The 13,618-nt window shown below is 44.2% G+C and overlaps 2 protein-coding genes across 6 annotated transcripts in view; one reads left to right on the top strand and one right to left on the bottom strand.

The window, feature by feature from the left end:
* The first annotated feature begins 17 nt into the window (after positions 1-17).
* On the top strand, positions 18-4,386 carry gtpbp8 (GTP binding protein 8 (putative)). Of its 2 annotated transcripts, none has more exons than XM_087132421.1 (7): positions 18-159; positions 544-1,118; positions 1,726-1,824; positions 2,164-2,264; positions 2,789-2,888; positions 3,362-3,480; positions 3,745-4,386. In XM_087132421.1, the coding sequence occupies exons 2-7, from the start codon at positions 585-587 to the stop codon at positions 3,809-3,811; spliced, it is 1,020 nt and encodes a 339-aa protein (XP_086988547.1). In that variant the 5' UTR covers positions 18-159; positions 544-584; the 3' UTR covers positions 3,812-4,386. The 2 variants fall into 2 exon arrangements, with proteins under 2 accessions (XP_086988547.1, XP_022086860.2); XM_022231168.2 differs by having other exon boundaries at positions 19-159; positions 2,134-2,264.
* Positions 4,387-4,388: 2 nt separating this feature from the next.
* thoc2 (THO complex 2) overlaps positions 4,389-13,618 on the bottom strand; it is a 37,844-nt gene continuing 28,614 nt past the window's right edge. Inside the window, exons 30-36 of one of the 4 annotated variants that reach the window (XM_022231162.2) lie at positions 13,327-13,575; positions 12,381-12,595; positions 11,959-12,005; positions 10,864-11,035; positions 8,573-8,709; positions 7,694-7,872; positions 4,389-6,152 (exon numbers count right to left, since the gene is read on the bottom strand). In XM_022231162.2, the coding sequence (XP_022086854.2) occupies positions 6,122-6,152; positions 7,694-7,872; positions 8,573-8,709; positions 10,864-11,035; positions 11,959-12,005; positions 12,381-12,595; positions 13,327-13,575 (1,030 nt within the window). In that variant the 3' untranslated portion in view covers positions 4,389-6,121. The remainder of the gene's footprint in view (positions 6,153-7,693; positions 7,873-8,572; positions 8,710-10,863; positions 11,036-11,958; positions 12,006-12,380; positions 12,596-13,326; positions 13,576-13,618) is intronic. The other 3 variants (XM_022231164.2, XM_022231165.2, XM_022231166.2) reach the window with 3 other exon arrangements.

Here is a 13,618-nt window from a genome sequence, read left to right as displayed (position 1 = left end):
ATTAATGGTGGCCACAAAGCGCGCCCTCAAGAGCTACAGCGAGCGTGCATGGTTTCTTGGTCTTCCCAGGCTGCCGAACTTCGGAAGGCTATGTTATGGTGGAATTTTTCTGTCCTTTGGTATTAATCAGGCTGCACATCTTGCTGATGAAGTTCACAGGTAAAACAACAAAATAAGGCAAGCGAATGACAAATAGACGAATGAAACAGGATAATGAAGCTAATTTTTGCGTTAGATTAAACCAAAGTTCACGATGTACTGTCAGTACGGTGTTCTACATGTACTTCCCCTGTGATTATTTTTGTGACCACCTGGTTAAATGGAAACTGGTGAAAAAATTCAGGAGTCAAACCTACATCATCAACAGAGTGACAAACAAACTTTGGGAGGTTAGAGGAATTGTGAACGCATGTAACTCGCATTTAAAATGGCACTCAGCAGGTGTAACGTTCACAACCTAATCTCTGGGAGTTGGAGAGTGTGACCAATGGTAACGCTTTGAGAGTGAGGATTATAATCGGTTGCCTTTCACCCACTCTTCAGTTTACAGTATTTTGCCTGTTTGAGGAGGAGCCCTGTGTGAAATGATGGCAAACTCCTTGCAGACTCTGAAAGTGAAACTACTCAGGAGGGCTGTCTGTGCTGGGAAGCAGACGGCTGAGATGTTGGGATGTAGACGACAACAGTGTTGTCATCTTCACCAGCGACAGAGCGGTGTCACCCATCCGCTTCCGTCTCAGACTGGTTCCAGGACCAGCCTGGTCAGGGCTTGCATTGAAGCCAAAAGAATGCACTGTCACTTCAAACGGCCTGTAGGTACTGCACACCACCTGAAGATGCACTCACGTCTCCATGGAGACAGGGAGGCTCGCATCCACCTGCACCTGGCAAGGATGACATCTTCCCAGCAGAGCAGTCAGCCCGCCCTGAATCCTCTCTTCAAACTCCAGCCATTTCTGACCCAGCCTATCTTGAAGGATGCAGAGTTGATTTTCACCCCGAGTGAAGCAGATATCGCCAGGGCAACCGCACTGTTTGTCTCGAGTGCCAGCCACCGGATTGAGTTTGTCAGAGGTGCTTACTATCCTGAAGAGGCCCCAAACTATAACCTGCCAGAGGTAGGCTGGTTTTTTAATCAGATTCTGTTGAACTTATCTGACCCCAACTTGGCCAGTCACTAGTCTGCCAGACTACCTCAATATCCTTGGCCCTGCGCCAATATATACAGATAGTACAGGGATGCATACTATTGTGTAGACACAGGTGATTGCAGCACATTGCCTTCCTCATGGACACAAGCGTCCTGACCTGGGCCTGGGAGCAACTCCAATCAGCGGAGACCTACCTACTCAATTGACCACAACATTCTTCATTTCAGGTGTTGGGTTGTTGTAGTGGTTCTTTCCTCGTCCTCGCCTTCCACCTCTGCGGTCTAGGTTCGATTCCCGGCCCAGTCCACATGTGAATTGGGTTTTCAGTCCCTACCTGAGTCCGCGGGTTTTACCCAGAATATTCCTCTGGGGTTTTCCTCCCACCTCTAAAACTGTAACTGCTTCTCATTGTCTCCTCTCTGCAGGTTTCTTCAGCCTTGCGAGCTAGAGTGCCTGGAGTGCTTTTGAGAAATCCTTGGTGTCATTTCCAGAAATAAATAATAATATCCCATTAGTTTTGCAATACATGTACATGTGTGCCGATTAAAGTCCTTTCTCTTTCTGTGGCTGACAGATAGCTTTCATCGGTCGCAGTAACGTCGGCAAGTCATCACTTATTAAAGCCCTCTTCTCAGAAATAGAGGGTTTGAAAGTCAGGACCTCAAAGACACCTGTAAGTGATGCCCTACTTCTGACCTTCCCCAAACCACATTTTATTTATGCTGCTGATAAAATGCCAAGACCCACATCACAGTAGCAAGATTTGGGTTAATTCTCGCTGATGATGGTTCCCACAAGACTTTTTGAAGTGCTTGGTCAAGGACTTTAGCCAAGATGGTATTGTTGGTAATGAAAGTGGTTGAACATGTGCACTTTTTAGTACATATTTTTGTCAGTGTTTTATTTTGGGTCCAACTCTTGTGCAGTAGCATAAAAAAATAATAGTTGTAGTCATGTTTGCTCTTTGGTATTCTTTTGCCAGGGCCACACCAAGCTGCTGTTGTTTTTCCAGGTGGGTCGGGCCTTCAGTCTGGTGGACATGCCAGGTTACGGCTACCGACAGCCGGCCAACTTCATCACCTCAGCCGAGGGCTTTCTCAAGAGCAGGAAAAAGTAATAGCACAGGTTATTTTGCCTTGACCAGACCAGAAACTACAAAGCAAGGAAAGTTTGGCTGTACCAGAGAAACAGAAAAGAAATGACCTTGTGCATGGGACAGAGGGACATGAGACCAGGAACGAGCTGGTTCATGATCTCAGCTGTAAGAGGAGGCCCATAAAATATAACATCATTCACTAAATTCATCTGTAAACAGCTACTTGTGTTTGAGTACTGAATCCTCATTTTCTTCCATTTTTCGAATCACTGAAATTTGTCAAGAGAAATATGAAAGTGAAATTTTTTTTAACCAATACAAACCAGATAAATCCGGTTCATAAGTGAACTTGGTCATACACACAGACGCGCCACACTTTGCTGGCTCCCATTGGACGATCACTGATGTTGCACATTAACTTCTGGTTCCATGTCAACAGCAAACAACACATGTAACTCTGCGCGCAGTGCATGTGCAGAGGCCGTGGACAGTCCTGTGGACAAAAAATAATTTCATTGGAAAGTTTTTTCCTTACCATCAGTTTGAGGAACACCTTTCTGCTTGTGGACAGCTTCGTGGGACTCAAGCAGTGGGACTATGTAGCCATTGAGATGCTGGAGGAGTTTGCAATTCCATACCTGGTGAGCTGGTGAATATACTTACTATTGACCAGTAGTGAGGGCACTAGTGCACATCTATTCAGCCTGGAGTCCTACATGTATTTCCTAAGGCCAAAAGCCACTGGGCATGGGACCCTCTTGTAGTCATTCATAAGCCTTACGGAGGCAAAAGTCCTGCACTACCAACTGAATATAAATGCAAGTCTTAGATTGCAGCATTTCAACATAGACCACTGTCTATAGCCAATAGTTTACATTTATATGATGAACCTTGACAAGTTCAGGACTGTGGAATCAGCCTAGGATTGGCTAGTATATTGCCCAACGCTACACCATAAATTTGCTCTGGCATAGTTGTTGGCACACATCTAGTTCATGCTTGATGCAAATTATATGCACCCAGCCTTCATGAGGGCAATAGTGCATGTCTACACACTTTGAACTGTGCAACTTCGGAAGAGACCATCAGGGTTCTTTGTCATTTGCTTTCACAGGTGGTTTTGACCAAATCTGACAAGGCCACTAGACGGCAGCTGATAGAGAACATCATGACTGTGTCACGGGTCATACGGGAAAACACCCAAGGTTGCTTGCCCCAGCCATTTCTTGTCAGGTAAAGGGAAGTTGAAATGGAAATTATTTGTTGATTACTTTGTGAAAGCAGCATGAAGGCTCGTTCAGAATAGTTGCGTACTTATTCATTTTTTTCCCTTGCTGTACTGGACCCAGTTTAAAAACCACCTTTGTGCATACTCTGTGGAGCAAAAGTGCTAGCCTCCAAAATGGCAGCCATGCAAACCCTCTTTCGGGCAAAGCAAGTTACATTCCAGACAATATACAGTGCATTGATTCCTTGTTTTTCCTCTCATTTCTTCAGTGCCAAGTCAGGCGAGGGACTTCCGTTCCTCAAGGGCTTCATAGCTTATACCACAGGCAATCTCTGATTGCAGGAATCGTGACAATCCACCAGGCTCATACAAAGATGCACCATGTGATGACCCAGGGTGGAAAATTTCTCAAGAAACACATGACGATATGCTCAGGTTTCCAGTCACCTTCACACAGTGTGGTCAGACCTGCGGCAGTCATGCTGCAAGAGGCGTCACCGTTGAAACACCTTGGCACCAGCTGAAGTACGGTGGTGCTCCTTGGATGTCACTTCACAAGGAATTCCTACTGCATTGCACCACCAGGAATTTGTGATGCTCTAATAGGAAAGTGCATCTCTGATGTCCTTAAAAAGCCACTGTAGGAGTACATTGACAAAACGCAAGCGAACTCTCTCAGCTCACTGGTGAAATTACCAGAATAAAGTATACCACTTTCAGGTTTATCACATTTGACAAGAATTAAAATTAACACTTTCTTAGAAGTTGCAAGCACGTTGGGAGAAATATTACAAAAGTGAGCTGTAACCATAACAACCCTGTTCAGTCATAGCGTAAGTGCTTACTTTCTATTACCGGATTACTTAAAATGTTGAAAATAAAATTAAAATTAAACCTTTTCAGTACATGTACATTTTTATATTTCCAGTGTAGATTTCTTTTATTATAAATTCAAATCCCAGGAAAAAAATGTTTGATGTACACTGCAAACTCAGTTTTTTAAATACAAGATTTCTCCGCAGTACACATGACATCTGTGATCCAACTCTCAATCACTACTTACAAATCTTACATAGCCAGTTACCATAACTCTTTAAGTAGCATGGTGGTGGACACAACAGGAGGGCACCATTGTAAGTGGGTAACCTTTGAATGAACACACGATTTTACCCAAACCAAACCACCATACATCAAATAGGCTAACTGCAGTGCCCGTTTCCAATTTCCATTTCGATAAATTTTCATTTTGAGTACCAGACCACAAAATCAGAAGCTAACGAATTAAAACTGACGAAAAGGGGGGGTCATCTAAAAGTTCCCTGTTAAAATTAATTTTGACCTTTCTTTGAATTGAATACCAACTTGACTAAACTTGGTGGTACTTTCAAAACGGGATCAATGCATGAAGTGCTTCGCTTTGAAGTTCACATACAGTGGAGCATCTGCATAAAATTCTGCAGCAGCCATATAACCCTTACTCTGAGCCAAGATGCCTTGTATTTTCATCAAGTAGGAGGTTTAGAGATCACTAAATACATGTACCAAGATATAGATCTGCATGGGACAATCAGCTGCTAGGGTTTCCATGGTAACCATCTAAAGACCTTTTTCCTGCGATGTCACAATCGTGCTGGACTGCCATGTGTTGTGATGGTAATGAGTGCATAGTGTTGTGATGGTAATCTACATATTCAAGATAAACTGGTCAAGCATGCAGCCGACATGCGCTGGTACGTGGTTGAAGCTGCCCGTAGGAATATATGCGATCAACGTGGCCAAGGCGGTCCACACGTGGTGGTGTTGTTTACATTTAATGCAATCCAGTCACGTGGGTGAAAAAGGTCCATTGGGCCAACATCAAAACATGGCTTCTCTGGCATCCCTTCCATCTTTCTCTAAAAACTTAAAGCGGCTTTCTCCATTACAACGCCCACTGATTATTCAAATGCCCCCAAAATCTTGCAGCCCTTAAATTTGCCCCTCCATCATCACATCCCCTCCTCAGGCACAAATCCTGCCCACTAGGAATCAGAAATGCCCCACTTGCAGGCACTGCAGTGCAGCGTAACCAGCGCCACTTTGGCACTGATGTGCGATGCTGAACCAATGGATATTGTGCACGTAAACAAGCATGCAACTTTTCTTCAGATCGGCGGATTTCCATGTTTTTCACTTCACGCTCGTGCCACTGAAAATTGAAAAACACTGTACAAAGTCTTGTACAGATTGGAAATTCCTTAGTTTTTTTGGTCAAAGTCCAAGTTGCATGCCGGGTAGAGTGCACATTATATCCAATCAAATGTCTGACAGTTGGTCCATAATAAAAAAAAAGAATTCACAATTTATTTGCCACGAGTCACTTGAGAGACATGACAGACAACTGGACTCCAACTGATTATTCCACACTTGTTTTGCTCATGAAAGCCCACTGTGTATGCACAGTCATCACTGGATTAGTGAATTCAGCACCCCAAGTATTTGAACACAAATTAATTCTCTAACCAGTTTGTCAGTGCACCGGCTTTAAAAAACAACAAAAGATCAGGTGTCAAATTTGCACGCGAGTCATTTCACTGAGACCAGTGATATATGCACTCTGAAGATTCATGAAGTCCTGAATATTCATGACCCCACAGCAGCCAATCATCAAGGGCGTCGCTTGCGAGAGCTGGAATGAGTAAGACAGGTCAAGGATGAAATAAAACAGAATGGTAGTCTGGTTCCGAGTACAAAAGTGGGTTCACATGAGTAAAAAAGTACTTTCAGGGAGCCAAGTAATGGTTGTAAAATTACATTTTTACTTGGTTTATACTCTGTAAGTTTAACCCCTTCGCGCCAGTAATTCTTTTGACCGTGACTGCTGGGCTGTGGTATGCCCTGAATGGAGGGCTTTGTCCATCAGCAGGCCCCATTGAACCAGCAGCTGCATGGTGAATGGACTGTATGTGTGGTATGCACTAATCCTCACACAACGCCGCAGCTCTCGCCGTCTCCCGGAGCGAAGGGGTTAAGAAGCTCTTAACCCTAACAGTCCCAAATCCTCCGATTTCTCCCTACAGCAGTGTGGGAGGAGTCCTCAATGGTCACTACATATGCATGTTTCCCTAGTGCTCAATTGCTATTCGCTAAATAATCTATCACCCATAGTGCGTCCCCCATCGGTCCACCCCAGGCGTGGTCGCCGCCATGTTCGTCCTTCTTTTTCTTAGCACTTTTGGATCCAGCCTCACACCTATCCACTGTCTGGTATCCTAACCTACATGTATGTCATCACACTAATGCGATCAAATCTCCTCTGAATAAACACAGTCACTACATCACATGTGGCACCACTTGAATGGTCTGGTGTCTTTGTGCCATTTTTTGGCCAGTTGTGAACAACGCAATTGGTGCTGGTCAGCTCATACGTTAGTTGCAAGACCTGGGGCTAAAGTACGTCGACAGATTCCTGAATTCTTGAGAACACCGTGCCAATGCTCTATTCAAATTTGCCTCGCTATTAGGTCAAGACCACCTCCAAATACGTTATAATGTTGAGGCAAAACAACAAAATGGTCTTGCATCTCGGTGCTAGAGTTACCCATTGAGAATAATGTCACTCGTGGTGAGTCATTGCTTATATTACTGTACAAGGAACCTGAGCTAAATTATTGAAGCAGAATCCTTGGAATTTCTAAGAATGCCAGGCCAACGTCTTATTCCAATTTGCTTCATTATTAGGTCAAAGGTCACTGCCAATGGGACATGTGACCTGTCACCACAAAATGAGCTGAAAGTCAGAATTTTCAAAAATTGAAATATTTGGTATATTCGATTCAGCAAAAGAGAGCTTTCCAATGGTATGTATTTGGAACACTTAGAGTAAACGTATCACATAACAATGTGACATAAGTTTGTCAGCTTTGTGTCTTTGTTCCTGACATTGTTTCCATATTTCTGACAAAGCACGAATAATGCAATAGTCAAAACTGCTGAGAAAAGGACATTGTTGAATATATGATCCTGCGAAATATTTGGCATTTAAATGGGAGACGGCTTACTCTTTTCAAATATTACAGTGCCCCAGAATTGACCACCATTTAAATACGAGTTTAAACCCTCAAAGTAGAAAAGAGCAGAATGCAACTTTCCGCTCATTTTGTTGTGAGGGGTCACATGGTTAAGGGTAAATCTCAAAATGGTGGCTGTTGTAACCTTGAGAGTTGGGGCAAAGGATATTGTCTGTCGTCTTCCTCCTCCTTGGCCTCGCGTTTGCTCTTTCTCGCCTCCTCCTTCCTGACGTCCTCCTTCCGCCCGTCCTCTCCACCGCGTGATTCCCGCTTGGAGGACTTCTCCTCTTCACCTCGCCCCTCTTTGCGGGACTTGGAGCTGCTGCGTTCTCGCTCTTTGGGGGTATCCTGCAAAGGCATTTGTCACAGATTCATACCACGATAGTCCTATTCCCAATGTGGAACATTCTGGAAATGTCTGTGGACAACGAGCTGGACCAAGAGAGGGCACTATTTTTTAAGCAACAGAGGCTCCTTTGGTCTGTAACCACCTTGGCTAGGAAATGCACGTTTCTTGGTCACATCGCTACCCATACAGTTCTTTTCAATCGAGGGGGGGGCTTCTGCTAGAGGCGATGGCCTATTTCTGTTACCCCAACCCTCCTGAGATCTGTCAAAATGAGAGGAGAATCTTTGAAATCCTTAAAATGTTGAATCCTCCATCCTCACACCGCCCCTTTCCTTAATGCAGCACAATTTGGGACGTGATCCACAAAGAGGCAACAAAATGTAAAATACTGACCCCAAAAAAACTATGGGTGGTTGAACATTCACATCCAACATCAAAGTAACACCCACAGCTTCTTGCAGGCGCCACAAAAAATACCACCCCTCCAAAAAAAGGTGAAAGCATTTACAGCTGAACAATGTCCCAGGACTTGCTGAAAGCGTCCTTTCTTGTTTGTAGTACGGCCCACCAATTAGTGTAATGTGACAACCACATGCTGTTCAAACGGTTTCCCCCGGCCACTGGAGGTTTTTGAGCCAACGAGATCAAGCTCAAACCCAGCGCTTTCTCCTCGAGCACTTTGGGAAATCTTTCTCGTACCTTCTTGGCGCCGGACGACCGCTCCCCGTTGACCGTGGCGTCTCCTGAGCTGGTGGGCCGACTGCTGCTGGTCTTGGGAGTCTTCTGCCGATCCCTCTCCTCCCGTGCGCTGGGAGAAGACGAGGACTTCCTCCCACCTGTGAAATTTAAACAAGGATTCGCTGAAATACTCATGTGCAAATGCGAAGTGCCACAGAGAAGAACAGAACTTTTGAGCGGTACAAGACCTTCTGCAAGATTTTCCCAACAGGTAACTGCATGTGTAGGAATTAAAAAAAAAGAGGAAATTTGCTGATCCTAAGAAAGTTGCTTGCCTTCAAATTAGGGGTGTAACAATACCACTTTCTCACAATGCGATACGTATCGCGATACTTGGGTTGCGATAAGATACGTATCGTAAAAACAAAGAAACCAGTAAGACGAAAGCCACTTTAAAACAATTCACTAGGTAACTCACCAATGGTCACTCACCAATAGTAACTTACCAATGGTAACTCACCAATGGTTACTCACCAATGGTAACTCACCAATGGTCACTCACCAATAGTAACTTATCAATGGTAAGCTTATAGGTGATGAGGACAAGAAGCTTCTGCGTGGCGAGTCACAAAATTAAACTGAACTGCATTTATATCTCTGAGTGTTTCTGATTTATTAACATTAGGCCAAACAAATAATAGCTATGCTTCCCATTACATTGAAAAAAAAAACGGTTGGGTAGGTTGGTAGTATCTTTTTTTTTGTCGAAAGTTTTTGGGTCAAAAGTTCCGGACTCAGAATTTTTTTTTTTTTTAAAGTGACGTTGATGGTCTGCGGTGTATTCCATCCACATTTTTTCTGCGGATTCGTAACTTGAGGATCAGTCCTGTCAAAGATTGTAGACAAGTCAGAGCCTCTTCAGACAATTATACATTTTTGTCGCAGTGGCATTTCGATAAGTTAATATCCACTAAACCCTCTATCGGCGAAAGTGAGAATGTACTTATCTAATTTCAAGTCGTAAATTCACAGTGAAATGTGTGCTACTGCAAGTAACAATGGAGATTGTTATTCACTATTCCGCTCATACACAAACGGCTGTAAAGAGTCCCACTGACACCATGTATGAATATTGATGCTTCATTGACAAACCGATCACAACACAATGACCGGATGGTCCCAAGATGCTGTTTACACACAAGGCTTGCGTTCGCGCTTTGAGCCTAGCTGTACATGTACACGTACATGTGCGCATGTGTAGATTCATTCTAGTCGTGTGCATTACGGTGCTCCAGTAGATACCACTTCATAGAAAAATTGGCACTTACGCAAGGAAGAAAAACTTCTCTAGACCTGATAAACTGGTGTGGTTTAACAAATGAAAGGATGAAGTCTGATATGCATCCCATATTCTCATGACACCGAGATCGGTGTGAAGGTTTGGCCGCGCCGTCACTTTTGCATTCTATTGCCAGGTACGTCATGTACATTCGGCGAGTTATCCGTGATTCAGCCACACTATTTCTTGCAAGAGTATTCAGTACAGGCAACATTAAAAATATAAAGCTATAAATTTTAACTTTTTTAGACCTCATTTTATTTTCTACTTACTGCACAGTTTGTCTTAATCCCACCCCCCAAATATTGCGATTCACATTTTTGTATCGCGATACCATACCGTGGCATTTTAGAATCGCGATCATCGATGCATCGGTGAATCGTTACACCCCTACTTCAAATAGATTCTAAAACAAACATCTTTGATCCAACGATAACCACATTTTTGATGTATTGATAAATACTTAATAAATGAATAAAATATAGCAATGTTTTTACAAACTGTGAGAAAGAGGCTGTCCTTGTTTTGCCCGGTGTCAAAAACTAGGACATCTGAATAGGTTTTCCCAAATTACACGAGCAAATAACCTTATCCAGTGACTTAGCACTCATATAATGAATAGAAATGGCGTACATAAACCATATGCAGAATATGAACAAATATCCGTGTTAAATTGAAGGACGTTGGAAGAGGAACATTGAAAAATAAGGCCATAAAAGAGATTGACAGTTGAAAGTAACCAAATGACCAAAATGTTGATTTTATCCACTTTATTCATGAAAAACGTCACAACCATGTCATTTATCAGAAAACAAGTTGACGACTGAGATGTAAAAACATCAAAGAAACTTCTAAGATTTTTCCATCGTCTCTATATCAAAAAGCCCAAACATACAGCCTCTTTCTACCAAAAGCTTGTGTATCTTATCAACTTGTCTGGGCAGTCTCATCCCCTTTAGTTCACAATTTCTACCTGACTCTTCGTCTTTCCTCCTCTTGGATTCGTGGCCCCCATCTCGCTCCCCTTCCGAGTGCTCGCGTTTCTTCTCTCCCGTCTTCTTCTCCTTGTCCCGTCGGCTCTCCCTGTCTCTCTCGCCGCGGTCGTACGAGTCCCTTTCCGCATCCCTGCCCTTCTCTTGTGTCTGCTGCCAGTCAAAGTTGGAAGGAATTAAAGTGCCAAGAGGATGATATTTTTCCTCGGGGGGGGGGGAATCCTTGCAGTGTATATGTGGATTAACTCTCTTTCACCCATGAACCTTTCTCTATGACGTTTTGAGAGTGTTTCATGACCTTTCAAGAGTATTCTGGTTTTCATGAAAGCAGATAGGGTCTGCTCTTTTGAAGTCACAGTCGTGTTTTCCCTACAAGTAGATGCGAAATCTATGGCTTGCCATCAAAATAAAAGTAAAAAAGTAAATCACAAAGTGTCGAAAAACCCACACAGCTATCAGAACACCACATAATAATACATGTACCACTTAAGATGAAAATACAACCCTATTGGAAAGTTAGTGGGACAAACATCAATTTTGAGCGAATTAGAGGTAAAATAGAAAACCAACCAAAAGGTGATATTTCTGCAAACTTTGGCTGCCCATACAAGTTGTAAGCAAAATGAGAGTGGTCTGCTGGCAGGAATGTCAGATTATGCAACATTTTCCAAATTATGACCACCACAGTATAAAACATAATGTTGCCACTATCCCACCAGTCGAGTGGATCGATTGGGGGGAAAATTCAAGCAAACCCTGTTCAGTACAGCGAGTAGAAGATGAGGTTCACTTTATGTAGGCAGTGTCTAAATGATACAGCGACTCTAACTGGTATCACAGCAAGAGCGCCATCTGGTGTCGAAAAACAACACAGCCAGTAAAAGGTACTTTTTAAATGTAATTAAGTCACAAAATCACAGAGAGAATTTTTGTTGCTGCTTTTCAATCAATTCAAGGAGGTGGACATGTCGTCAAAACGTTAATGTTTGAAATTGAACGGACCCTTTCATCAAGAGTGAACACGCTATGCTGTCAGTAACATTAAGAAGGTGATTACTTATGACAGATTCACTTACAGTGGAGGTGTTGGGAGACTGGTGGCCTACCTTGCGCCGTTTATGCTCTGCAACGATTTGAAAAGAAAACAGAAACAAATTTGTGCGGAATGAAAAACATGAACATGTTTCTGAAAAGGAAGCAAAATGCTTGCTTTAAACAGAGTGAGGTTTGAAAATGTGACGAACTCACAAATCCAATCCAAGGTAGCCAAGTAGAATTAAAGATCACAATCCGTGGAATGAATTTGTCAAAATTTTGAACTGGATGACCTATGACCCACTCCTTCCAGTGGCCTCCAGTCCAGGAGACACTTTCGGCAACCCTATCCCAAAGGATGCACGGCTTGAACTGGAGGCTACGCTCCGTGCTCTGAAGCCTCCCTCCACAACCACAATTTTCTGAAGTTTGAAACTGGGTGTGCGTGGAACCCATGACTTACCCCTTTCGGTGGTAGCCTCCCTTCCAGGTGACACCCGGCGCGACCCGGCCCCCGAGGAGGCCTGGCTGGAGTTGGAGGCTATGCTCTCCCCCCGCTGCAGCCGCTCGCTGCTGCTGCGCTTGTCGTCCCGCGCGTCCACTTCCACGCCGGACGTCCGCTTGGACTTGTGGGTCTTGTCTTGGCCTTGCTCAGCAGAGGGCACTCTCTTCTCTTGCCTGTACACACAAGATGGCAACGACAAATACAACACTGGCCCTCCTCACAAGTATTGACTATGACAAATGACACAATGTCATTTCTAATTGTTTGCTCTAATGCACAACGTAACATCATGCTTCCCTTTTCATTCAATTTTTTTTTCAAACTTTTGTCTTAATTTCTCTGAACTTGTCAAACTCAAATGTAAATGGTCTAAGAGAAAATGCATGCCTCGCATGCCCACTCCACACTGATGTGCCTGGCCAGTCCAATGGCACCCTTCCTCTTTTACCTGCCCTGATCACGGTCCCCATGATTTCCCTTTCTCCTCGTTGGCCACCCTCTCGCATTCTTTGCTGCTGCTCTCACCAGAGTCCCCCTAAAACTTTTATAGCCCCGTCCCACTCCAGCTTGACACGCTTGCCAAATCCAACCACATCCCTCCCTCTAAACCTGTCCTTATCACTTCCTGTAATTTCTTCACCAGTCTTGGGCATCCTCTCTAGTTCTTCACCTCTGTTTTTCCTTGACTCCTTCCAAATCCCTAACCCCGCCTACCCCTACCCGGCACCCAGCCCCACCCAAAGCACACCCTCACCTGTCCTCCTCAGTCACTATATTCCTTTTTATGCCACTTTTGGGCATCTTTGCCAGCTCTTTTGCTGGCCTCTCAAGACTTTTCCCGTCCCTAACCTCGCCCACCCACCCTGACGCCACCACCCCACCCAAACACACCCTTCCTCCTTACCTGTCCTTCTCATAGTCCCTGTGTTTCCCTTCTTCGCTGCTCTTGGGCGTCTTCTCCAGCTCTTTGCTGCCGCTCTTTCGCGACTCCTTCTTCACCTCCTCCGACGAGCTCTTCTCCGACCTCAGCGTCTTCTCCTCCTTCCTGCGCACTTTGTCCTTGTGGTTCTTGCCCTTGTCCTCCTTCTGACCTTTGTCCTCGCCATGAACTTTGGCCTCCTTCGTGACCTTCTCCTCCTTCCTCTCCTCGGATCTGCCAATGAAAGCAAAATGCAAAAGGGGCATGTCACTGATTC

Source organism: Acanthaster planci, linkage group LG02 (assembly GCF_054643075.1).
Source record: "Acanthaster planci isolate LZ-2023a linkage group LG02, COTS_SCS, whole genome shotgun sequence".
Lineage (NCBI taxonomy): Eukaryota > Metazoa > Echinodermata > Asteroidea > Valvatida > Acanthasteridae > Acanthaster > Acanthaster planci.
The sequence above is the reverse complement of the archived record's forward strand: the minus strand, read 5'-3'. Positions and strand labels throughout refer to the sequence as shown.